The 26,728-nt window shown below is 46.4% G+C and overlaps 1 protein-coding gene across 7 annotated transcripts in view; it reads right to left on the reverse strand.

Moving 5' to 3' along the window:
* The window catches only part of KIF1A (kinesin family member 1A), a 4,129,412-nt gene that overhangs the window by 3,777,647 nt on the left and 325,037 nt on the right, over nt 1–26,728 (reverse strand). For all 7 annotated transcript variants that reach the window (XM_069618139.1, XM_069618143.1, XM_069618141.1 and 4 more), the window contains exon 3: nt 2,697–2,773. In XM_069618139.1, coding sequence (XP_069474240.1) covers nt 2,697–2,773 — 77 coding nt within the window. The remainder of the gene's footprint in view (nt 1–2,696; nt 2,774–26,728) is intronic.

Raw genomic sequence — 26,728 nt, forward strand, 5'->3', positions numbered from 1 at the left:
TTTCCATACTGTTTGATAGGACTATGGCCTTTTTAAAGTTATACTATAACAATTCACTACGTGTACTGTTTGGAATAACCTGAAATGCCTTAGTTCGAGCGCAACACCGGATACCTTCAGTCGTATCCCACCGCTGTACACCAATTTGTTAAGACGGATTTCTGAACTCTGTCCTGGTGGCGCAGAAGTTCAGAAGGCCAACCTAATTACTTGGAACAGGGTAACCTCTGGACAAGCCAGACCAATCAAGGTAGCGATCGCGGCGGTCAAGACTAGGTCTCAAGAGGGGTGAGGGTGACTGAAAGCCCGCAGTGAGCACACAAAGCAAGAGCGCTGACAAACTACTCCAAACAGTTGTTATATCAAAAATAGATACACATTTATTTTAAGGCCTTTAAAATAATGACCGTAGCGAGAAAATCACAATATCACAATATTAAACCAACACATACCATATCAACACAATATATATACAAATACACAGTCGCAAGCGTTTAAAGCACGAAATATGTTGTCCACCTGCCAGGGAAGGAAAACAGGCAGTGCGATAATGCTTTCGACTCAGTTCGCCTTCATAGGCACCTAACTAGATGGAAGTCCGAGCCCTGCGAAGAGTGGAGCCTTGTGCTCAAAGTACCTGCCACGCCGGTGCCGACGGGCACAAGGGGAAGCTCTTCGGAGGAAGTCAGGCGGTTCACGTTAGTGCACAGCAGATGAAGAACAGGTTCCGCAACTCAAGCGCAGCCTCCACAGCGGGCAGAAGCAGAGCGCGAGCGCGGCAAAAGGGTGCTGTTTTTACACAGCAGGGAAAAGCAATGGGATACTGCAGGAGGGCGACCAGATCCTAGATATACTACTCACCGGTCCCCGAAGCAAGCAGACCCAGGCTTCTCCACGATAGTTTCAGCAGCTGGCAGGTTCAGAAGAGCAGGGAACGCTTTGTAGTCGTGTAGAGCAAAAAGACGTCCCAATCGACGAAACCGGCACAGTTTTGTTGCCGCACAGGACAACGGAGCGGCCGTGTGTATTCGAGCCAAATGAACCCTCCTCCCTTCAGACCTGGGGACGCCAAGCGTACGAAGCGTGGGAGAGGGACAAGGACTCGCAATACAACACAACCTGGCGGCGGTTGCAGAGCCAAACTCCTTGGTAAGCTGGTCAGTCAACTGGATGGCCCAGAGACGCTTCCGAAGGCTTACTTGGCAGGAGGTGGTTGAAGATGCCGGGAATAGCTGTTCCTGCTATTCCAAAGGTCGAAGCACCAGTACAGGCCTTCTGGTTCGATCAAAGGAGGACAGGGGCTCTCCGGATGACAGCAGTGCAAAGGAGGATTCCTTCAGCGGGTCACCAGCGATTCCTCGGTCCAGCCTCGTAGTTGCAGGATACTTGGCTCCTGTATTCCTTCGTTCGTGAGAACTCAGGAGATCGACATGGTAGTGGTGTTTCCAGCCCCCTCTTATCCACGGTTCCCTTCGCGCCAAAACGGAGGGGAGCCAATGGGAGATCCGCTCATCAAAACACATACCATACGTGGACCAATCACGGACCACGGTGGTCCCAGGCATTCACACCACCCTAGACTCTCTGGCACCCAGGATGTGTATTGGGACCAGACATCCCAGCCCACACCCTGGAGGCACACAAACGACATGTAGAAGCCCGCGAAAGCAACCACGTTTCGCGGGAAAGTACATGCCCAAATAAGGAAGGCCCCGGGTCGCCGGACCTGGGGAAGGTGAAGGGAGCAAGACGGACAGTGGACAGGACAAAGGAGCCTCGCGGCCTGGCCATTTTGGGAGCCAGGCCACCATTTTGGGTTCAGTGCAAAAACGTGCTCAGAACGCCAAAAGGAGCTCAAAATAAACAAAACGATCGCTGCCACCATTCCAGTCCCTGAATGACTTGCACCGATCAAATACCATCCTAAAAGAGTATCTAGGGCCTGTAGAAGGCTAGAGACCCAAGAGAGCTGTAACTTAGCTTACAGTGCCCTCTTGTGTCGTGTTGCACTAAAGCTACGACACGATAAAAGAAACTACGGGAAACCACGTTCCCCGGTACTGACTGTCTTAAGGGCATGTCAGTTTCCCCATAAGAAAGGAGCGAAAGCCCAGAGAAGTGCGGCAGAAGGCTGTACTTCTCTGGCAAAGTCAAGAACAAGGTTAAAAACAATAGCAAAAAGTTTAGGGGTTGCCACATGGAAGGAAAATTCCCTACAATTACGAAATCTTTCCTAACAGCTGCCATGGAAATGGAGAAGGGACTATGTAGTCTCTTCTCACCCGATCCATGGCAGCCATCTGTTTTTTCTTTTTCTTTTTCCCTCACCACCAAACTATTAGTACACAAGTCTAAGGTGCAGGGGTACTAATAGCAATAAGCCCCTCGCTGTGGGGGCTTTACTGCTTCAGGTAATGCCCCATGGCCCATATTTGCAGGCCTGAGTAGTGTTGTAATAACTAGCCTCTAATAAGAAAAGTATTTACACGTTTTTGCAGTGGTATTGCAAAGTAACTGAATAGTATGGTGATTCAAATCAGTTTCCTATAGGATTTCCGAAGCAGGTTGTTCCTTGCAATTTACACACTCGCGGGTGAGGACATTTCCTCTCGGCTTACATCATGCAAGGAATCAAATGCCCTGTTTTACAGGAGATGAGAAACATAGCAATCCCTTTAAATCAAAGCTCTACTTACCGAGGTGTGGGACCAATAGGAATAGTCAAAACTGAAGCTTTTCGGGGTCTCCTTTGGTTGTTTTGGGTTCATGATGGCTAGAAATAAAGAAAGATTATATCAAAGTACAGTAGGTTTGCGCTTTTCTACAATTGACACTATTGGTTCTCAAGTTTCTTCACATATGAAAGACAAAACTATATGGATTAATTCGTTTCCATTATTATGAATGTTACTCTTCACGTGACAATGTCGCCAATAAACTGACAAACATTTCCAATAAATAAAATGAATATCTGGTTTTTACAGAACCTTGCAGCCTTGAGTAGCTTTATAGAAAAATTGATACACATTTATATTTAATAACGGCAACAATTTAAGAAGTGTCTAACTTTGCCAGGTTAGATAGATCTGTGCAAATAGCCTCTGCCCTGACATACAAAGCAGGGAATATTTATCATCGGTTTTATACTTATTTATACATAGCTGTAGAGCGCACATTCACCCATTAAGTATTTGTACACGAACTCGGAAATGTAAAAACACGATTGGCAACATAGTAAACCCCTACCTATCATGGAAAGACCCAGGTATTTACTTATCGGTGACATTTCACATAATTGTGTTGTAGTCTGATCATTTTAGTGACTTTATTCTGCTGTGTTCTGTGGGCAACCTATCCTGGGCACAAAGTAAAGTCCTCCAGAAAGGCTGATGGAGTTATCAATGAGAAACCCTAGTCAATTTGTTAACTTATAGCGCACATTGTGATGCCCCAATGCTTTATTAAGTCGGCTTGGTCATTACTTGCACCTCCAGGAGACTCCAAAGCGTTCGTGTAACATAGGGCTGGAAAATTGCTGCCTTGCAGAAACTACAGACAAGGAACTTTAGGCACAAGTGAATCCATAAACTGGTTTGGTCTGCTATGGACAAACGATCGCTCAGAGAAGTGCAAATAATGTTATATGGGAGCATCCGAGGAGTATATGTCATGCGACATGTGACGTGACATGGTTAGTAACCAAACTGGTCACGACGGGCTTAGAACCCCTGTCAGCATGGTGTGGGAGACCTACCAGGGTTGAAGCCATTGCCAGTTCTACCTTAGAGGGCAATATTGGCAGTTGAGAGGGCCCCATTTGCTGTCCCCTCCCATGTTCCTGTATATATATATATATGTACAGTACCAACTTGCATCACCCCATACCTCCAGACAAAAGTGTAGGCCAAGTTCTCTCTTTCTTTTCGAGAGCTACAAGAGAAGCGGCAACATACAGACACTGGAGTGAGAACCAATGAATGATGAACCAGAGATCCTACTGGCCTTTTCCAGGTGCCATGCACTGCAACACTAGCACCAACGCGCACAACCGCAGAACTGCTGCGTATGCCCTAGACCACAAGGGACTTAAAGTGGAGCAGCTATTACACAGCAACACTTCACTTATGCTGGGGGTGATTGCACTACATCCACTTATAACAGACACTTTGCAGCATGGGCCACCATGGCTATACAATGGCAACCCCAGGCATAGAAAAGGGATACTGCTTAACCTGTTACTTGTAACTTCCCGTGATTGTAACACTTCCTGTGAAGGGAACACAGTGCTAGATTGGCCATGGGTGTAATCAAATCGGGGAAAAGGGGGGGAGGATAAGAGAGGAAACAGGAAGCAGGAAGTTGTGGGTTGTTTAGGTGAGGTCAGAGAAGGAGATGGCAGACAAAGAGACCAGTAGTAGGAGGGATACTGAATTGGAGCATGGAGGCGATTTGTGAACAAGGTGAGGTATTGGTTGCTGAGAGGAAGTGGGTGACCGTGCATGAAAGATCGGTGAGTGCTATCTAGAGGGAGTGCAGGGAGTGAATGGAAAGTGGTTGTGAGCATGAAGGGAGTGCGAGTGTGGGGAAGAAAGGGCTGTCATAGGGTTTGGGGATACTGAGGGCAAACAATTAGGTGAATCCCCCTTGCTTTTTTTACAGCACATAGGCGATGTGATCGTGCTCACTAAGTTTGTGTGGAAGGGGTAGATATGCTGATGAGGCACTTTGGATGAAGCACGGTAAAGCTAAATTCTTGCTGTTGGTCCTTTGCACTTACCATCAAAACGATTTGTAGGGTAAATCTAGAGACTGAACACACTGAATATCTGACGAAGACCAGGCCATGTATGTCAGATCTGGAGACTGAACACACTGATAGCTCACGAAGATCATGACATTTATGTTTTTGTGTTCTCCATTGTACAGTCTTCGTAAAAGGAACAGCTGGAGAATAGTGTTGGCCTATATAGGACATGCAGACTGGATACCCCAGAGCTTCTTATTTTGAGTCAACTTGATTGATATATGTCTGAGGTTTATCGATTTGTGCAAGAATACTACATGTTTGGATGTCACTGTGGTCTAGATTTTCCCGTATGCAGGTAGAATAGTTGTTATTTTCTTTTTACCATGCAGCTGAGCACATTGGCTGGTGTTCAAGACCACATAGGACCACAGCCAACCACCCTCCTTACCACTAAACTATGGAACAAAGTTGTAATCACCCCAGATCTAGCACACTCACTCCTCAACTCGCTCCATACACTTGGCCTCCAGGAAGGTCCACCAACAATCACATCCTTCAACCTCTGGCTTACAAACGACGTTGCACCCCTCATTCCAACTAAGCAAACCTCTCACAGATCAGGACCAACACCCAAGTGGTACACCAGCCAAACCTCAAATCACTCAAAACTCTCAAGCACCGTCTGGAACGGACCTGGAGAGCCAACCCTTCAGCGCAGAACTAATACGCCCTAGCGAGAACAATCAGAACATACAAATTGGAAATAAAAAAAACAAGAAAACATTCTATGGGAACAGAATCCTAACTGCTCGAAACCTGAGCAAGGAACTACATAGAATCACAACCCTCTGCATTGCCCAGAAGGCTTTCGGGGGCCTGGGTCCAAATTACCTTCAGCTATCCCTTTGCAAATACCTTCCCTCTTGAGCTCTTCGCTCCTCTACCTCTAACTCCCTCAGGGTCAGTTGTTTTTCAAAGAACGAGCTGGGGGTAGATCTCTGTCTTCGGCTGGGGCCTCCCTGCCACTCTAAAACTTGGGGAGAACCATCTCTGGTTCCAGAAGCACCTCAAGACTTTCCTCTTTTCTTCTGCCTTTGCTCCCCCTCCCCCCTGCTGATCTGTTCTCTCTTGGCACCATGCACCTGGCCACCCTCTGTCCTCCGGGCCCAGGTACCCGAGTCACCCTCCCGCACAACCTCTGGGCCACTCCTTGCACTGGGGTCTCTATCTGTACCCATACAGCCCCCCCTTTTTCTTCCTGCACTTACCGGACCTACCCTGTCTGCTGCCTTTAACCTAGCACTTGCAAATTGCTGGCTGCACTACCACTGTTTGTTGCCTTTATTATTTATTTATTATTATTGATCTGTTTCTCCTCTGCTTCGCACTTTCCACTTCTCCTCCCTTCCATGCACTTTCCCCCTCCCCCTCTCCCATGCACTTGCGCGTTCTCAATGTCACTGGGCCTAGTAAGATCGCTGTTTTGTTCTCCCCTGTTCCCCTTCCTTGCCTTGTCACGCTCTGAAACACTTGTGTACGAGCGCAATAGAAATAAAATATCAATATCAATAACCAAATTCAAATCCCTGGCATGCTCAAACCAGGCCCCACCAATCTCCCAGGCCTTTTGTGACACCTTATCACTGCATATCCACAATTCCGCCAATGACAGACAATCCACCATCATCGTTAAATTAAAACAAATGCCCCTTCCCAACGACCTACCTTCAACCCGCCCAAATACAAATCCTAGACCCTTTCTCTCGCATTACACACCAATAATTCCTCTCGCTCGTAGCAGATAGCCGCCCTTCAGACTCCCCTGAAGACCCATGCCTACCCTCAGTCCTCAAAAACATCCTAGCCTCCACTTGCGCAGGTAGTGTCGCACGCACAATCCTCAACCACTCACTCACATCAGGATCTTTCCCGAAAGCCCTAAAACATCCTACATCAAACCCATCCTAAAAAAACCGACACTCGACCCACTCCTCCCCCAGAGCTACCACCCTAGCTCCAACATATGTTTCATCGCCAAACTCATGGACTGCACAGCTTACAAACAGCTTGGCCATTTTGCAGAAGCCAATAACCTCCTAGATCCTGCACAATCAGGCTTCAGGCCACTCAGGGGAACTGAATCTTCCCTAGTCTCCATCTGGGACGACCTAAAAAGAACAGCCGATGCAAAAGGCTGCGCTGTACTCATCCTGCTGGACCTCTCTGCAGCCTTCGACACCATCAATCACAACATCCTACTAGACAAGCTTCAGACACTAGGAATCAGAAACACAGTCCGCTCATGGATCTCCTCTTTGCACCTCCACCATTTCACATCCACATTGCGACCAGTAAAGAAAGGTGTCCACAAGGAGTATCCATATCACCCCTAATTTTCAACTTCTACCTAAAACCCCTCCCCGCAATCATCTGCTCATACAATCTTACCTGCTACAACTATGCAGATGACACCCAGATCATCCTCAAAATATTAAATGTCTGGCAGTCCGGACCTGTCATCCATAATGCCACTCGGACATTGACCACTGGATTACGACCAACCACCTCATCCTCAAACCTGGGAAAACCAAAATCCTAGTTTGCAGGAAAACAGCCCTCCTCCCACAACCGATCCCGTGGCCTCAAACCCTAGGACAACCACCGGCAATCTCCAACGTCATAAAAAACCTAGGATGCACACTGGACTCAGACCGATCCCTCAACCAACACACCACTACCGTATCTATTAACTGCTTCTTCCATCTACGTATTCTCAGATGTATTTTCCCTTCCCTCACCTATCCACACCGTTTTTCTGCCATTAACTTCATCATCCCGTTCCGCCTAGATTACACAAACTGCCTCCAACTAGGGGCTCCAGCATCTCAACTAAAGAAATTACAAAGAATCCAAAACACGGCTGCACACCTGCTCTTTAACATACGAGCCAGAGAACACATCGCTCTACAATAAAAGTCCTTCATTGGCTCCCGATTGGTCGACGAGCTATCTTTAAAGCCATGTGCATCACCCACAGCGCCGTCCACAACACCGGACCGGAATTCCTATGAGACCAAATCTTTCCTTACCAGCCCTCAAGAAATCTTGGATCCCGCACAGCATTTCGCCTACTGGTCCCAACGCACAACTCCTCCAGGCTGGGCGGATCCTCTTTCTCCGTCCAAGCCCCAATCATCTGGAACTCCCTATTACTACACATTCGTTACACTGAAAACCACCTGAAATTCAGAAAGGCCCTTAAATCCTGGCTATTCCCATAATATCCCCCTGAACCACTCCCCCCAAAACCACACTGCCAAACCCAACATTCCCCTACACCGATTACAACACAGAGGACGGCAGCATTCGCAGTGGCTCACCTGACACACTGTTGGCCCATGAAGAACAACATTCCGTACCTAACTAATTCCCTGAATCATCCCCACTCGAAACCACATCGCCGTACCCCACTCTCCCTCGCACGAACTACAACAAAGAGGCGGCAGCATTCGCAGCAGCTCACTTGATGCACAACAACATTCCTAACCTAATCACATAGACCAGGAAATCCAGCATCCTTCACTGTAGCACACTGCAAGAAACTCACCCACCCTCACCACCCAGACCCACACACCAGAGAGACCACAAATAACGAAAACACGCCATCCTCTCTGCTGCACTTGACAAAGATCACTCCAACCGAACAATTCTGAAGCCTACGGTACGTATATCTCACACCACCCCTGTGAACAGGCAACGCCAAGCATCCATGCATGGTAGAATGCTGCTATGGCTAAGCTCTTCCAGTCTAGCATCGCATATAGCCGTCCAGATTGAAACACCCGACGTACCTCAACACCTCTGCCACTAGCATACAGCGACTACCAACGGAAAGGAACTCAGTATTGCTGGCCACACATCGACTCTATCAACAATAGCCCTCTATCTCAAACCACCAACAGCACCCACCCACATGCCTGACCTTTCTGGGCTGCTTAGTCGACCCTAGCCAACCACCTAAATCCTAGTCCAGAGAAAATGCACACACTCATCTTTTAATCTAAAACTCTTCGAACCTCCAACTGTTACACTCATCTGGTATCCACGGGGATGCCACCCTGCCCTGGTTGGATGATTTGCACTCTCGAACCCTCTCCCGGTCCCTTGTAAGGCCTCTGGTTAAAGATGGGTCTGCAATATAGGAGAGCTGGATTCAATACCAGAATGTCTTTATGTTTTCCCACCTCCCTTGGCCTCAACTCCTTCCTCCCCCTTGGGCATTCTCCTCACCTTAATATTGTAAAAGGTGGATTCTGCATCCTGCTCCTCGTGGCAGGGGTGCGTAGATGTGGGGGGCGAGCAGCGACCAAGTTACTTCACTGGTGCAAGCTCCCCTGTGGGAATCCAGGCCTGCTGCGACTCCGTAGGTTTGCTGCTTTACATTCTTTATATGTAGTTCGTATGTTCCTCTTAGTTCGAATAATAATGTCTTGCTTCTTTTCTTTTAGGTATGGAAAGGTATTTTGTTGTTGTCATGCAGTTTGAAGATGAGCATGGGCTGGTAGGCGAAAGCGCGTTGTGCGCGATGCTGTCCGGTGAGTAATGCGCGATGCGCAGCACTGTTTCGCCTTTCATGTTGCTAACCTGTGTCTTTTCTCTCCTTTCAGGTTGCGATGTTCCTCGCCGAGCGCCATAATGTTCCAGCAATGATACTGACCAGGAGATGACTACCGAGGTAAGAATTGTGTGGCTTTCTTCATTCGGGAGGAAACGTGAGTAAATGCTTACTGATGCTGTCCTTCTTTCTCCTATTTCCAGGTTATGGTATTCCAGGATGCATGCAGTGCCGGATGATGGAGTTCGTACGTTCAGGTGAGTGGAACTGAAGTCAGCGATGGATTGAAGCCAGGATACTGTTCCAGGTAAGTTTCGTAGTGTTCTTTCTCTCTCTGCAGGTCCTTTGTTTCAGGTAAACTGGCATCAAAGAACTCGACATGGTGAGTGTTACGCTGCCCACAGCAGAATAACACAAAGCATGTTCTGCTGTTTGGGTGTGGTTTAAATAGTCACAGGTAAAGTAGCCCAGGTAAAATAGTCCCAGGCCTGCCACACCCAAAGTAGTCCAGATAAAGTAGTCCCAGGCCTGCCACACCCAAAAGACTAGACCGAATAGCTCAGTTTCTTGTAACTGAGCTATGTGTGTGCCTCCATGTTGGCTGAACCCCCCCAAGTTAAATAATCCCAAGTAAATAGTCCCATTCTAATGTTAGTCTTCACGATGGTTATGAGCCTGGCGCTGACTCCAAGAGAGTCTTGGATGAGGTTTTAAGGCCTTTGACCTGGCCCTAACTGGAAGGCTGACTTGCCAGTGAGGGCCAGGGGCAAGGGTCATGACAGCACTACCCCCCAAGGCCCCTCTCACGGTGGCACTTCTGTCTGGTCCTGGTTTGGCTGAGTAATTTTGATGGAACTTTTTAATTAAGCGAGGTGCATGGATGTATTCACTAGGTTCCCATTATCTGTCTTGAGGGCCGTATTCCTTCCAATCAACTGAGTAGAATAGTTTGGATCTGGTGTATTCTGAGTCTAGGATATCCTTTACTTCAAACTCTGGTTCTCCGTCAACTAATACTGGTTTTGGTGGTGTTGTAACCCGAGTACCAGGTTGTACCGGTGTCAGGAGTGATACGTAAAACACAGGATGAATCTGCATAGTGGGTGGTTGGACTAATTTAACTGCCACTGGATTTATTATGGATTCAATAGATTAAGGTCCGAGATATCGGGGACGAAAGGTCTGAGTCCCTTTTATGGGCACATATTTTGATGCTGACCTGACCTTGTCTCCAATTTGATAGTCGGGGGCTTTACTACGATGTTGGTCAGCGAATTTCTTTTGTCTGTTATTGGCTTGGAGTAAATGTTCTGCTGCTTCTTTGAAGGCCTGGGAAATAGTCGTATGTAGGGTTTTAATCGCTGGCATTTCCAAAGAGGTTGGGAGATACAATTCTGAAGAACGTGGATGTCCACCATACATAGTGTAGAAAGGGGTTAGTCCAGTGCTGGTGTGTAATGAATTAGTATAGGCATATTCAGCTATCCATAACAAGTCCTTCCAATTTCTTTCCACTTGATGTAACATGCAACGCAAGTATTGCTTGAGGGTTTGGTTTGTTGTTTCTGTTTGCCCATCTGTTTGTGGATGGTGCCTTGTGGATAGTCGAATGTCAATTTGGGCCATTGAACAGCATTTCCTCCAGAAGCTGGATGTGAACTGACTACCTCGGTCTGAGATCAAGACCAATGGAAAGCCATGTAGGCGTAAGATTTCACCCAGGAATACTTTTGCTAAATTGGATGCATTTGGAAGACCCTTAAAATGAATAAAGTGTGCCATTTTAGAGAACAAGTCTACAACTACTAAGATGGTGTTGAATCCTTGACTGGAAGTTAGATCTGTAATGAAATCAAGGGACAGTGTGTGCAATGGTGCGGGAGGAATTTCCAATGGTTGGAGAAGACCAGCTGGTTTCTGCTTTTGGGACTTGTTTTGTGCACACACACTGCAAGATTGGATACGTTGTATGATGTCTTTACGCCATGTGGGCCACCAATAGTTTCGTTTTACTTTAGCTAGAGTTTTGGCAATTCCAGGATGACCTTCAATCAGGGAGTCGTGATAACCCGAAATAACCTGCTCTTGTAAATATTTGCTTGGCAAGTATAGACGGTTCCTAAAATATGGTAACTGGTCTTTAATGGTTTAATGTTCTCCTTGAGTACACCACTCTTGTGAGTTAGTGGGATCCATTAAGAGTTGGATCGTGTTTTGGAGTTCACCCTGTGTCAATGTTGTTGTAAGACCCAGGAGTTTGTCTTCTGGAATGATGGCTACTGGATCTGGAGTTATGTATACCTTTTCATCAACACACATGCGGGACAAGGTGTCAGCCTTTCCGTTTTGGACTCCTGGCCGGTAGGTGATCACATAGTCATCTTCAGCGAAGAAAAGAGCCCACCACAATTGACTGGGTGATTGAGCCTTTGCTGTTTTTAGGTATTGCATGTTTTGATGATCAGTTATAACCGTGACAGTATGTCTAGCACCATGGAGATAGTGTCACCATGCCTTGAAAGCTGATTTTATAGCCAAGAGTTCGCTGTCTGTGATAGCATAGTTGAGTTCGGGAGGTGAGAATTTTCATGACATCAAGGCCACAGGGTGTAACTGGCCAGTTCCTGGGTCCCTTTGTGAGAGAACAGCTCCCATAGCCATGCTAGAGGCATCTGTTTCAACTATATAAGGGAGGTCTAGGCGAGGATGCCATAGAACTGGAGCAGAAGTGATTTTTTTCTTCAGTTCTTGAAAGGCCTTCTCTGCTTCTTCGGTCCAATGGAACTTTTTTATTGTTTTTTTCTCAATAGTGATGTAATTGGATGCACTATTTGGGAAAAATCTGGGATAAATCGGCGGTAAAAGTTTGCAAAGCCCAACATACTCTGGATTCCTTTAAATGAAGTTGGTGACGGCCAGTTAAGAATGGCAATTACCTTGTGCCTATCCATTCTGATACCTTTTGGTTTGAGGATAAAACTGAGGAACTCCACTTCGGTGACATGAAAAGAGCTTTTTTCGAGTTTAGCATACAGTTTATGTTGGCAGAGTTTAGTAAGGACGGAGCGGACATGCCTGACATGGTCTTCTTTTGTAGCAGAATACACTAAGATGTCATCAATGTAAACCAGGGCGCAAAAGTCGATTAACTCCCGCAAAACATCATTCATAAAGTACTGGAATGCAGCAGGAGCGTTGCAAAGTCCAAAAGGCATTACCTGGTATTCATACAAGCCGTATCTGGTATGAAAGGCAGTTTTCCATTCGTCTCCTTTCTTCAATCGAACAAGAATGGTACGCCCCCCCCCCTAAGGTCCAGTTTGGTATACATTTGGGCGTCTTTGACTTGATCCAATAATTCCGGAATAAGGGGCAGTGGATATCGTTTTTTACTGTGATCTGGTTTGATGCGCGATAGTCGATGCAAGTCCTCAAATCTCCTTCCTTCTTTGGTACGAAGAATAAGGGACTGGCTGCCGGTGATTAAGATGGGCGGATAAATCCATTTGCCAGGTACTGATCAAGATAAGATTTCAAATGGAGGTTTTCTGGTTCAGTAAGTGCATCGATTCGAACGCAAGGAATTTGCGCACCAGGTATGAGGTCGATCTGACAATTGTAGGGGCTGTGCGGTGGTAGAGTATTGGCTTGTTCTTTCTGGAACACGTCTTGAAAATCTTGGTATTCATTTGATAGAGTACTAGTCACACCTAGTACAATCGCCGCCGTACTGGGAGTAGCAGATGTACATAAGTCTGTTTTCCCCTTTTTTTGATGATAACAGGTGCGTGCACAATCATCGTAAAAAGCCAACTTTTTGGCATGCCAATTTATTAGAGGGTCGAGCTACCAACCATGGCATCCCTAAGATTAGTCGAAACTGAGGAGATTTGATGAGATCGAATGCAATAGATTCTCGATGTCCATCCTGGCACATTAGGGTTAGTGCTGTTGTACATTGGGTTACTGGTCCGTAAGCTATTTCTGTCCCATCAACAGTAGTAACTTTTTCAGTAGTCGACTTAGAGCATAAGGGAAGCCCCATCTCTGCTTCTGCTGCTAGATCTTGGTCTACATAATTCCCAACTGCTCCGCTGTCTATGTATGCTTCGACAGCATGCATCCGAGACGGTTGTTGGGGATTGATCAAAATTACTGGTAATGCAAAGTGTGAGGTCTGTGGCTCATCCTTCTCGCTCGACAAGCAGACCTCTACGCTTGCCGGACTTGGTAGTTTTCCGACTCCTTGTTATTATCTTCCTTCTCTGTGACTCCAACAGTTCTCCTTGGTGGTTTCACTGGACATTCTTTGAGGAAGTGGCCTGATTTTCCGCAATAAAAGCATAATTGCTGTTGCCTTCTCTTGTCTCTTTCAGTTTTAGTTAAAGGGGGCCGTACACCTCCGATTTGCATGGGTTTTACCGTGTTTTCCAATATACGTGGAACATTATCCTTTGACCGGACATACATAGCTCGAGTGTCTAACCTTATCCGGTCCTCTTTTCGGTCTTGTAATCTGTGATCTAATTGCACCACAAGGTTGATGAATTCTCCACAGTCTTTAGGTGGGTTAACCACTTGAGCAAGGACATCCTTTAGTTCCCCTCGTAGACCTCGATGAAATAGTATGGTCCTTTTTTCCTCAGGCCACCCAGCTTCAACCACTAGTCTGTTAAATGTTGCTATATATGTAAGCAAGTCTTACAAGACTGAAAAGAGGACCGGATAAGGTTAGACACTCGAGCTGTGTATGTCCGGTCAAAGGATAATGTTCCACGTATATTGGAAAACAAGGTAGAACCATGCAAATCGGAGGTGTACGGCCCCCTTTAAGTAAAACTGAAAGAGACAAGAGAAGGCAACAGCAATTATGCTTTTATTGCGAAAAATCAGGCCACTTCCTCAAAGAATGTCTAGTGAAACCACCAAGGAGAACTGTTGGAGTCACAGAGTCACAGAGAAGGAAGATAATAACAAGGAGTCGGAAAACTACCAAGCCCGGCAAGCGTAGAGGTCCACTTGTCGAGCGAGAAGGATGTGCCACAGACCTCACACTTTGCATTACCAGTAATTTTGATCAATCACCAACAACCGTCTCGGATGCATGCTGTCGAAGCATACATAGACAGCGGAGCAGTTGGGAATTATGTAGACCAAGATCTGGCAGCAGAGATGGGCCTTCCCTTATGCTCTAAGTCGACTACTGAAAAAGTTACTACTGTTGATAGGACAGAAATAGCTTCCGGACCAGTAACCCAATGTACAACAGCACTAACCCTAATGTCCCAGGATGGACATCGAGAATCTATTGCATTCGATCTCATCAAATCTCCTCAGTTTCAACTAATCTTAGGGATGCCATGGTTGGTAGCTCACAATCCTCTAATAGATGTGCAGCAACCGGGAGCCCGGGAGCCAATGAAATTTTTTAGGGCAGGAGAGATGCAGTCCCTGGGTTTGAGGCTAAGGATTAGCTAGAGGGGTCTATTCTGCCCTATTCTGGATTAGCTAGAGGGGTCATAGAGAGGAAGAGGGTAGATTCAAGAGAAGGCTATTCCAGTAGTCAAGCCTAGAGAGAACCAGGGCTCGGGTAACATTAAGCTTCTGGGGGAAAGTGAGAACAGAGAGAATTAATTTGAGAAGGAAGCGTTGAAAGTGGGACTTTTTGGCAATGTCCTGAATGTGAGGGAGGAAGGAGAGAGAGGAGTCAAAGAGTACTCAAAGATGTCTGGCTTCAGATGAAGGAGAAGGGGGAGAGCCCATAGAGCACAGGTGCACAACTTACACACCACGGGCTGGATGCGGCCTGCCACGCTGATTTGTCTGGCCTACCAGGAACAAAGACTTTCCTAATGGAGGGTGCCCGCAAGCAGCATCGGCCACCCTCCATTAGGAAAAGTCTTTGTAACGCTTCCGGGCCGGACAAAACACTGACCCTCATTGGCTCAGTGCAGACACACCACGTAGCTCCTACGAATCACATACTGCATGTGTGCTGCACCAATGGAGGCCAGCACTACTGCTGGCGTGGTCAATAAGGCTTGATGCCGGGAAGCATTTTAACCTTTGCCACGCCAGCCGTAGTACCAGAGACCTCGCCAGCAGCACGTCCGCGGTAAGTACATATTTTCGGAGACGGGGGGAGGGAGGGTCGGATCTGTCCAACCTGTTTCTGTGTGTGTGTCTGTGTGTGTGTGAGTGTGTATGTTGAGATGCGGCAGTGGGGGGAATATGTGTCCGGTCTGCCTGCATGCATGCATGTCCGTGTGTGTATGTTGAGATGCAGTGGTGGGGGGATGGGTGGGGTCTGCGTCGGGTCTGCCTGTATGTTTATTTTTGTGTGTATGTTGAGATGCGGGCGTGGGAGGATGTGTCGCGCCTGCCTGTATGTTTTTTTGTGTATGTATGTTGAGATGCGGGTGTCGGGGGGTGTCGGGTCTGTCTGTATGTTTGGTTTTGTATGTATGGGCAGTGTGTGTTGAGATACGGGAGTGGGTGACTCTAGGGTCTGTCTGTATGTTTGTTTTTGTGTGTATGGGCAGTGTATGCTGAGATGGGGGTGGGGGGTTCGGGTCTGTATGGGTGTTTGTATGCATGGTGTAGGCTTGTTTGTTTTAATGCTGAAATGTGGTGGGGGTTTGTGTCTGTATGGGTGTATGTATCCATGGTGTATGCTTGTTAGTTTGTATGCTGAGTTGGTAGGTGGGGGGTTCGGGTCTGTATGGGTGCATGGTGTATGCTTGTTAGTTTGTATGCTGAGTTGGGGGCTGGGGGTTCGGGTCTGCATGGGTACATGGTGTATGCTTGTTAGTTTGTATGCTGAGATGGGGGTGGGTGTTCGGGTCTGTATGCGTGCATGGTGTATGCTTGTTAGTTTGTATTCTGAGTTGGGGTAGGGGGTTCGGGTCTGTATGGGTGTATGTATGCATGGTGAATGCTTGTTAGCTTGTATGCTGGGGTGGGGGGTTCGGGTCTATAAGGGTGATTGTATGCATGGTGTATGCTTGTTAGTTTGTATGTTGAGATGCAGGGGTGTGGGGGTGTCAGGTCTGTCTGTATGTTTGTTTTTGTATGTATGGGCAGTGTATGCTGAGATGAGGGGTGGGGGTTTGTGTCTGTATCAGTGTATGTATGCTTGTTGGTGTTTATGCTGGGGTGGGGGGTTCGGGTATGTATGCATGGTGTATGCTTCTTTGTATGCTGAGATGGGGTGGGGGTTCGGGTATGTGTGGGTGTATGTATGCTTGTTGGTTTGTATGCTGGGGTGGGGGGTTCGGGTATGTATGCATGGTGTATGCTTGTTTGTATGCTGAGATGGGGTTGGGGGTTCGGGTCTGTACGGGTGTATGTATGCTTGTTAGTTTGTATGCTGGGGTGGGGGGTTCGGGTATGTATGCATGGTGTATGCTTGTTTGTATGCTAAGATGCAGGGGTGGGGGGTGTAGGGTCTGTCTGTATGTTTGTTTTTGTGTGTTTGGGCAGTGTATGTTGAGATGGGGGTTGGGGTGGGTCTGTATATCTGTATGTGGATATGGTAGAGCCCCAGAAGCCTCCGAGGCAAACAGGCGAGGGAGTCTAGTTCATATGAGGCCACGGATGCCTGTGTGGGACCCTCTTTCATATGATGCCAGGGCTGCCTGTGTGGGTGCCACGGTCATAATAGGCTAGCGCTGTCTGTGTGGGCATCCAGTGGTGCCCAGTCTGGCTGGGCCAGGTCATCAAGGTCCTTTTGGACACTTATCTGTTGTGTAGTGTCATGTATTGATCAATTATCCTGATCTCTCAGACACTCGGTGAAGGCGTCCAAGGACTTGCCACCAGTCAGGTCAAGTAACCGACTGGGGGCACATTTGATTTGATTTGGGCACATGTGCAATGCAAAGTCAAATCCTCACACAGCCCACAGTGACAACCCAATATTGACCTGCATTCAAGAAAACCAAGCTCAAACCAATAACACGTTGTTTAAAGCAGTCTATTCTATTTCCAGGACACTGCTTGGCATGTAAAACGTGTTGCACTGCAGATGTAATCTCATCCTGTGTGACAGTGTGCCGCACACCTATCTCAAAGAATAACTAAAAGCGTGGCCTAGCATACAGGTACAGCTGGATAATGTTATTTTGAGCAGAGGCCTAGCATTCAGGCACCGCTGGATAATGTTCTTTAGAGCAGAGGCCTATCATACAGGCACCTCCAGAGAATGTTGTTTAGAGCAGGGCCTATCATACAAGAACCTCCGGAGAATGTTATTTAGAGCAGGGCCTATCATACAGGCATCTTTGGAGAATGTTCTTTAGAGCAGGGCCAGTTGTTGTGCAAAATGGCAGAGCTTGTGTCTTCCAAATCTAAACATGTCCAGTGCCTGCTCCGAGATACCCAGGGTATCATGGAGCCATTTTATGAGGATGGGTGGTTGACCGTTTCAAGACAGATGGAAGATTGAGTACAATGAGGACAGCTGGAGAGTTAGAGTCCAGAGATGCAAGCAGTTCTTCACAGTTGTTCAGAAGAGCAGTTTATGTGCCTCTGGATGCTTGGAATCCAGATTGATGGTCATGGAGACTGCCAACAAGTTCAGTATGAGAAGTAAATTGGGGGAAGGCCAGTTTCTCCAGGAGTTTCCCAAGGAAGGAGGTGATAGAGATAGGGTGGTAGGTGACTGGGCAGGCGGGGTCTGCTGAAAGTTTTTTTTAGGAGAGGGCGGAGAATGGTGTGCTTGAGGGAGGAGGGGAAGATCCAGTGACAAAGGAGTGGTTGCAGAAATTGGCAAGTGCAGCGGCAAGAGAGCCAATGTTGTCCTTAATGGTTCTGGAGGAGCAAGTGGAAACCTGTTTGGAGGAGACCTTCATCGAGTTGACAACTCTGGTGACCTCATCAAGTGTGACAGGGGCAAAGGAGGAGAGAGAGAGGAGAAGGGAGGGTGGGAGACCACATGAGGTAGGGGGTGGAGGAGGGGTCGGAGGAGAGGATAGGTATGTACCCTTACTCAGCTGATGTAATATATCAGTGTTTGCCTGCACCCACTTCAACAACAGCTACCATTTCAACAAACACAATGAGCATGGTTCTATGCAGGCATCTTCACCTTGCACTATAGCAAATATTGGGAAGTTACTTCTTTCCACCCCCCACTGCTCTTCACACAGATCATGGCAGTTCCAGTGTCAATAAACAGTTAATTACCAGCTCAATGTTTCAGTCCCTAAAGAGCTAAATGCTATAGGACGAAAGCCTCCTCACAAGCTAAAACTGAAAGTAATTTTTTAAACCTTGAGGAACTTTTCTTGTGAAGATATCTTCTGTTTGTACCTGTGCGACTTATGTTGTTTGTTCTTTGAGATTATCGTACTTTCTTTATATATTTGTAGTTCTTCCTATATTAGCCAATTGTTTGTCGCATGGGTGAAGGCTACAACGGAGACAATGAGTCCCTCAACTCCGTCTGTAAATAATACGGGAAGTATGCTTGTGCCCGCACCTTGCTGCGCCAAGATGGATAAGTAACAAAATTGAGACAGCCGTTGTGGTACAATTTTGAATTTATTCAGTTTATTCTGTTCCTTAGCCCCTTGTGGATGACACGTGTTTCGGCGTATATACTACGCCTTTCTCAAATCCGGGCCTTCGTATGATGTTGTGGTTTCCCCTTAAACGGTACAATTTTTATATCTTGTCAGGCAATTCCTGGGTTCAATCCCACTTCCAAATTCAAGTGCTCCTGCTTCCTCGAGGAACCCAACGCTTGGAGCAGGAGCACTTGAATTTTGAGGTGGGATTGAACCCAGGAATTGCCTGACAAGATATAAAAAAATGGTACCGTTTAAGGGGAAACCACAACATCATACGAAGGCCCGGATTTGAGAAAGGCGCAGTATATACGCCGAAACACGTGTCATCCGCAAGGGGCTAAGGAACAGAATAAACTGAATAAATTCAAAATTGTTCTACAACGGCTGTCTCAATTTTGTTACTTATCTATCTTGGCGCAGCAAGGTGCGGGCACAAGCATACTTCCCGTAAAACTGAAAGTAGATGCTGTAACTATGCTACTGCACAATCTTATGGCATTAAAGGAACTCTGCAATGGAACAGGTGGACAATTACGCGTCTACAAAGACACATCGTGGAGGCCCGTGTGATAGATTGAACTTAAATACTGTTCTTATACCATTATACCACGCATACCTCTTATTCCATCTGATACGTTTAGCCTTTTAAATGACCATTAATAAATCACAGGGACCTACGCCCCCTTTCTGGAAGCGATCAGTGGCAATTCCGATATTTAAGAAGGGGGACAGAAGTGACCCTATGAATTATCGACCTATATTGACATTTAAGATAAGTTAGAATGGAATATGTTACGCCAGGAACAGCTAGTTTTTCAGCCCCTGCTGGTAGATATGATGTGGTCCTGGGGTGTGTGTGTAAAGGCATGGAAGCAGCGAACATTGCTAGCAGTGTTGCAAAGGCCAATTCTACCCTTGATGGGGTGAACAAAAGGTGGGAGCACTAAATCATCTTATTGGGGAGTTGAAGCAGGTGCTGGGGGTTCATGCAGCCAGGGACAAGTCTGGGGTAGGGGTTGGGGTGGCCAACATGATGCCAATTTAGCTCTCGGTGTTCCTAATATTGGCCTTACCCTAGATTGGTTGGTTAGAAGGGTTCATCTGCGTGGTGCTGGCCAGGAAGCTAACACTCATCATGCACCCAATCAGTAGACTCTCTGGGCCAAGCGTTGTAACTCGTATTTCTTCCCAGAGTCCTAGCCCAGTACAAAGAATCTGAAGATAGCCTGATTAATAAAGTGTTCCATTGGCTTAGATGGAAGAGAGGCTGTCTGTCAATAGTCAGGAATGACATAACGCAGTGCATACGTTTATCCCATACTCTATCAAGAGATTTTATTCCAGTAGATTTAAAAGCTAATCTGCTTGTTGAAGGGTTGCTGGCAATGGAACAGTGGTCTATGCCTCCCAGCACTCTGGAGATAGTGTTTAGTCGGAACCCTCCTCCATCGATGCCCCCATGCAATGGGCAAATTGGCCAGATCAATGATTCCCAAATATCTGCCCCTAAGGGAACCCCCGGCATTCTGTGTGAGCCCAGTTCCCCACAAATGTGCATTCAAACTGATCCCAGAGGGATGTGAACACTGGTACCAAATGCAGTGCCCAAGCTAACTATAGGTCACAGGTTGACTGCCATAGCGGCAGGATACTCATTTCAAGCTTTGGGGGTTCAGAGCAACTTTGGCGGTTAGTGCGGGGGTCACCCACGTTGGAGACCTGGCAGCGGAGGGTGAGTTAAATGCATCAGTGGTAGGAGCCATCTATTGACAAGAGGATGCTAGTAGAGTATGTTTGAGTGTCTCAAACTTGCTACGCTTACTGCGCAGTTCGCCCATTTCAAGAGCGAACCTGCTATTTTCCTTAGTGCTCAAATTAGTGTATTGCCTATAATGTCATGGAATATCGCTGGACTTGATAAATAGCTGGTTGATACGGTCTGGCTGGACCTGGTATGCTCCCATGATATAGTGGCCTTCCAGGAAACATGATCCTGATCACCTCATGACATTCAAGGTTATTGTACCTTTTTTATTCCAGCGCTAAAGGGAACGAGTGGTCGCCCTGGTGGCAGCCTTACTCTATGGGTCAATGCAAATTTATTTACATCGTTATCAATGGGCCCAGTTAGCGCAACAGATTTCATGGAAGTATACACTAAAAGCCCTGATGGGTCAAATCTTCTCCTTATCAACTTGTACAATCAAAAGGGAAATGTTGATGAAAACTCTGTATTTCCCTTGATGGAAGATAGTATTGCCCCAATAGACTATCAGGTGCTGTTAAAATCATAGTAATGGTCACCCTGAATATTGAGTTTGAACCACTTGATACTATGTTACGTTTGACTGACGAGGAAGGTGCCAGATGGGGCATTATCAAACTAATGGCGAATCCCCCCGCCCCCAAAGAGGAAATGCAGAAACGCCCAGGTAGCAGCAAGTGTTTTTCTATCCCTAGGTTTTAGGGCGTGTAATGGGGGATTCCCAAGAGATTGGCGAGCCCGAACTACTTTTAGCACAGAACATAAAAACAGCTTGATCGACTATATTCTAGTGAATAACAAGGCCTGGAAACATCTGCAAGACTTTAGTGTGTTAGCAAGACCTGAGAGTGACCATAACCCCCTTTGCACTTGTAGCTCTCCCTTCTCTACTTGGTAGGAAGGATCCATCCAACAAGCATAGGGTGGCTCTGATTGAGATCAAGGGACAGCAAGGTGAGCTGTTAAATGGTGTCCAGTTGCTCTGGAGTCTAAGATACCTGCCATTTATGCTAGCATCTTCCCTTTATTTGAGATTTCCCTTTCTAGTAAAATTCAGGATGTTGTTCTTATGTTACCTATGTATGAAGTTTTGATCAAAACAGTGGGTAATTTTTTGAGCAAGCCCCAGTCTTCTGTTAGGGCAAAAGCTGTGCACAATAACCCATGATTTGATGCTGACTGCCGTGCTGCAATGAAGGACTTGATTGATCACAGTAAGGGGGAGCAAGGTGGTGGGGGCAAGGCCCTGTCGATTTTAGGGGATTCTGGACTTGTGTTGGGGCAAACAAAAGTGGGGACCAAAATCTAATTCTGGATGGTATCCCAGAAGCTGTATGGCTGGCCCATTTTGAAAGTCTTTATAAGGAGACCAACTAACCTCCATCTGTAATTTTTTCCACATTGGGAAGCACTTGGCAGGGGGTATCTCTTCCTCTGATGTTATCTGCACAGGACATTAAGGCGACTCTTATGTCGCAGAAAGCAGAGAACGCCCTTGGACCCGATATGGTCCCTGCTGACTGGTACAGACAAGGAGGCTGATATTTGGACCCATAATTTGTTAAAATGTGTTAACGTCTTATTGTCGGCAAATGTTGCTCCCCCCTAATTGGCCCAGGCCATACTTGTCCCCATATTCAAGAAGGGCGACAGGGGATCTTCCTCTAATTACAGACCCATCTCCCTTCTTGATGCAGGGGGAAACTGTGCGCAAAGGCCGCATTCGTCCATTTGGATGCATGGATCCATGAATTGGGGGCTCTGAGTCATTTACAAGCTGGGTTCCAACATAATGTCAGTACCATTGACAAAGTTATGAGGTTACATCTGGTGTTGGAAAAATGTGTCAGTTTAAGGAATATGAATGTCCACGCAATCTTTATTGACTTAAAGACCGCCTTTGACAGCATGGCCAGGGCAAGATTTTAGCAAGTACCAAATAACCTGGGCATACCAACCATCTGATATTTTAGGAATGATCCAATCTCTTTACACCAACAATGAGGCAGTAATCAGATATGGTTTGGGTGGCCAAACGGAAAATCTAAATTGATGTGGGAGTTAGGCAAGGCTGCATCCTTTTCCCTAGTTTGTTCTCCCTGTTTATTAATGGGGTTATTGATCTGCTACTTGCTGTTTTTATCGATGCACTGGTACTAGTGAATTAGAGAATTCTGATTCTCTTGTTTGCAGATAATACTGTCCTGTCGTCTCTTACTCGCCAGGGCCTCCTGAAGCAATTGGTTATTTTTGAGAATTGGCCTTACAATAAATGTGCAGAAAATCCATTCAATGGTATTTTCTAAATGTAAGGACAAGAGCAAACCTCATCTTCACATTAGACTTATAGATGGCCCTATTGAACAGGTAACCCAATATGACTACCTGGGGTAAGAATGATGACCAATTGTTCATGGAGCAATCAGACAAACAGGGCCGTACTCAAGTTGGCAAGGCATAGTGGGTCAGTGTTTCGATTCACTTATGACCATGGGGTTTGCCAGACAGGCAGCCCTATATGGGGATGCACTTTGGGGCATGTGCAACATTAGCACGTTACAGCACGTTACAGCCAGCGGGACATAACTTTTTAAAAAGCATAAATCAGTCTGTGAACGCACTGATGCACCGGTTTATTCTGAATTGGACTTGCAGAGTATTTGTTTTATTTGTAAGATGCGTCCTATGTTCTTATGGATACGATTGTGGACAAATTGTAATTCGGATAAGTATATAAGCGCTGTAAAAGATGTTTTAATTCAAGCGGAAAGTGCACACTTATTGTGGCTTTCAGCCATAAAGAAGGAGCTCTCCACCTTGGGGTTGGGGAATTACTGGTTCCAGCCGGAGACAATTCCCATCAACGGCAAGTCCCAGATCAAAAAGATCCTTGAGAGAAGCTGGGAGGCCGATATCGACATAAAGGTAGTTAGCCTAATTTCTTATATGCTATGGAAAATAAAACCAGGCTTAGAATGTTGCTTAGAATGCGCTCGCCTTTAACGAGAATCCTCAATACGAAGCTTTGCATTGGCATATTGCCACTTGCTGGCTTGCAGCACCAATGGAACCCGCACAAACCAGCAGTGTGTCCTTTTTGCCCGAACCATGTCGAAAGCACAACGCACTTTATCTTCTTCTGTTCAGAATATTGTCACATCAGAAAGAAATATCCGATACCTTTGTTGAAACAATTCCACGTGAGAAGGTTGAACAACGCTCTTCACATATGTCTGGCAGGGATTGTGAACTAGCAGCCCACTACATGGAGAACTTTTTTTTACATTTTATTATTTATTTATTTTAAAACAATTTTATTAATGAATTCCAACTTGATAACCATACATTGTAGCAGCACATATACATTCCAATTTTTCTATACAGTTTCATGTTATTTTCTAACCCCCACCCCCTACCCCACGCCTCTGCCTTCCCCACCCGTTTTTATGGGTATCTCTTGATCCTCTCCCCCTGAAGAGCTATCTTCTGCCAAGCTAGCTTGGTCAGCCTCAAACAATGTGGCTACTAATTGCTTCCAGGCCATCAACGTGTCCGCTTCTTCCTCCCTCCTCTGTTTGCTGCTTCATTCCACACCACCGTTTCAGCATCCGCCCACTTCAGGAGATCATGCCACCAGGCCTCTACCCTTGGCTTTCTGCTAGCCTACCAGCTCATTGCTATCCTTCGTTTAGCTAGTATGGACGCCAAATCCTTGAGTTTACTCACGTGTCTCAGTTTACGCGGCCTGGGGAACCCCCCTACCATACACGCCCAAAGGGAGTTCACTCCCAACTTTATCTCCTTCCCTGCCATGAGGTGGGCTACATCCTCCCAGAATCCCCTTATTTCAGGGCATGCACAGAACATGTGCACCATTCCTGCATTTACCTCCCCACATTTTGGACATGTCTGAGTGTTAGGGAGAATTCTCAAGAATGTGCTAATTTCCCTTGCCTTTTGAGACCCCGAGCAACTTTGCTGGATTTCTAGGATTTTAATTTTTACCTGGAAAGAGTGTGAGCCTTTTTTCCCACTCTTTCATATATTTTGATGTGTGTTTTACTTATGTGTTCTTTGGATATGGGGTTTTAAACAAAACCCCATAGGTATCATCTTTTTCTTGTGTGTCACACAGCACCTTCAGTGCAGAGGCACAGGGGTGTCTTTCAGACTCCCCAAGGCTTAAATACCTTCTCTGGGACTGACTACCGTGTCCCAGAACATGTGAAGTTAAATTGACTTTGCTAGTCCCTTTAAATTCATAGACCCAGCACACACTAGCTTCCTATAGTGTGTTGGAGGGGTTGCCTAGCATCCCTGTGTCTAAACACTCATGTAACAGTCAAATGTTACCCTTTCCTATTGAAATGGCTGGTGGCAGTGGTTTTAGAACAAACTACCATGATTTTTCCCGACCGCGAACACCGGTAGCAAAAAATCGTGTCGGCCATATTTTTCAATATGGTGCTCATGACCCCTCTGTGAAAACAGACTCCGGTCATCATTTTTCACTGTTTCTTTTAGGAAAGGTCCTTCTTGTGTTTAACTCTGTGCGCCAAACCAGGTTTGGTCGCTTTGTTTGATGCCGTTTGGCGGGATTCAGCGCTGAAGCCCTCCTCTGGCGCCTGAGTGTCTGGGGTGGACAGGATGTGAGGGAGGTGCCCAAAACTCCCTGTGCTTAGTCTCCTAGGAGCCCTGAATGCACTCTGGCGTGATAGGCTGGCTGACTGTCCAGCAAGGACAGCCACCCTGCTGCGTGAGTGACAGCTAGGCTGGAATGAATGCGAGAAAACTGTTTAAAAGTTGGTCTCTGGGACTTGGAAGTCAGAGTTGACCACTGGAACAAAAGAACAGAAGATGAGCTGAAGCAAGACGACTGCTGCAACTCCTGGACCGTTGGTTTGCCTGGTGAAGCACTGCTGCAGGTCCGAATTGCCTGAAACTCCATCGACAGAGAAGCTCCTTCAAGGACGACTTCTTCCCTTGCTGGTGGGAACAAACAACTCGTAGGCCACCTGGACACCGTCTCCATAATGGTCGAATTTTCATCAGAGTGCTGTTGAAAACCAGATAGCCAGTGAGAAGGATACCAGTTTGTGGACTTTAAGGCACTCACACCTTAAAACTGACGCTTAGCCAAGCTTGTAGCCTCTTCCCTAGGCAGTGCAGGAACCTCCCGACGTCCTCCTTCTTGTCCCCACGACTGAAGCTCAGGAACAGCGAGATCTGCAGGAACTGCCAGGAACAACTGCCTCAGCTACAGCTTTTCTTCATCAATAAGGTACTGTGCAAACGCGGTGTGGAAATCCTTTCTGCTGCAGCGAAAGTTTGTGACACTTTCCCAACTTTGGAATCTTGTTCGCGCCTAAGCCGACATATAACTCTTTTTCTGGCAAACTACTTTCTCGAACATTGGCAAAGACTTAACCGTTTACTACCAGAACTGTGCTATCCTATCCAAGACTCTGAACCATTGACTTTGGCCTAGGCCTATTGAATTGAATTGCCAGTGGTAGTGAACTGAAACTATTTGCCCTGCCTATGAAAGTAATGGTGCTTTAATTATTTTAACCTTTGTCTTTCTACCCCTTTTAAAAGTTACTGAAGTGCCATTTTGCTCCCACTTCAGGGGAGCCAAACTTGTTCAGAAACGTATTGGTTGTGTACTGTAGTGTATTAAGATTGTGATGTTGAGCTGCTTCTTACAAGTGAAATGTTTTTCCAACTGACTGTGTAAATAAATGTATATTCTTTTACAAAGAAGCCTTGAATAGTGTTTGTTTGAACTACTGTGATTGCAAGTCCTTTGTGTAACATCTTTTACTGCTAACATTACTCTTGAGATATGTCTGGCTACTCAGCCACTGCTGTTATGTAATGATATGTTATGTTATAGCATTTCTATAGCGCTAAAGCCCTCAGGCATCCAAGCGCTCCTTCAGATGCAGAAAGGGTCAGTGAGGATCAACCGAAAAGTTAGGTAGTTAGACAAAAAGTTGCGTCTTCAAGAGCTTCCGAAAAGCCAGATG

Source organism: Ambystoma mexicanum, chromosome 10, assembly GCF_040938575.1.
Source record: "Ambystoma mexicanum isolate Mex_15411 chromosome 10, UKY_AmexF1_1, whole genome shotgun sequence".
Taxonomy (NCBI): domain Eukaryota; kingdom Metazoa; phylum Chordata; class Amphibia; order Caudata; family Ambystomatidae; genus Ambystoma; species Ambystoma mexicanum.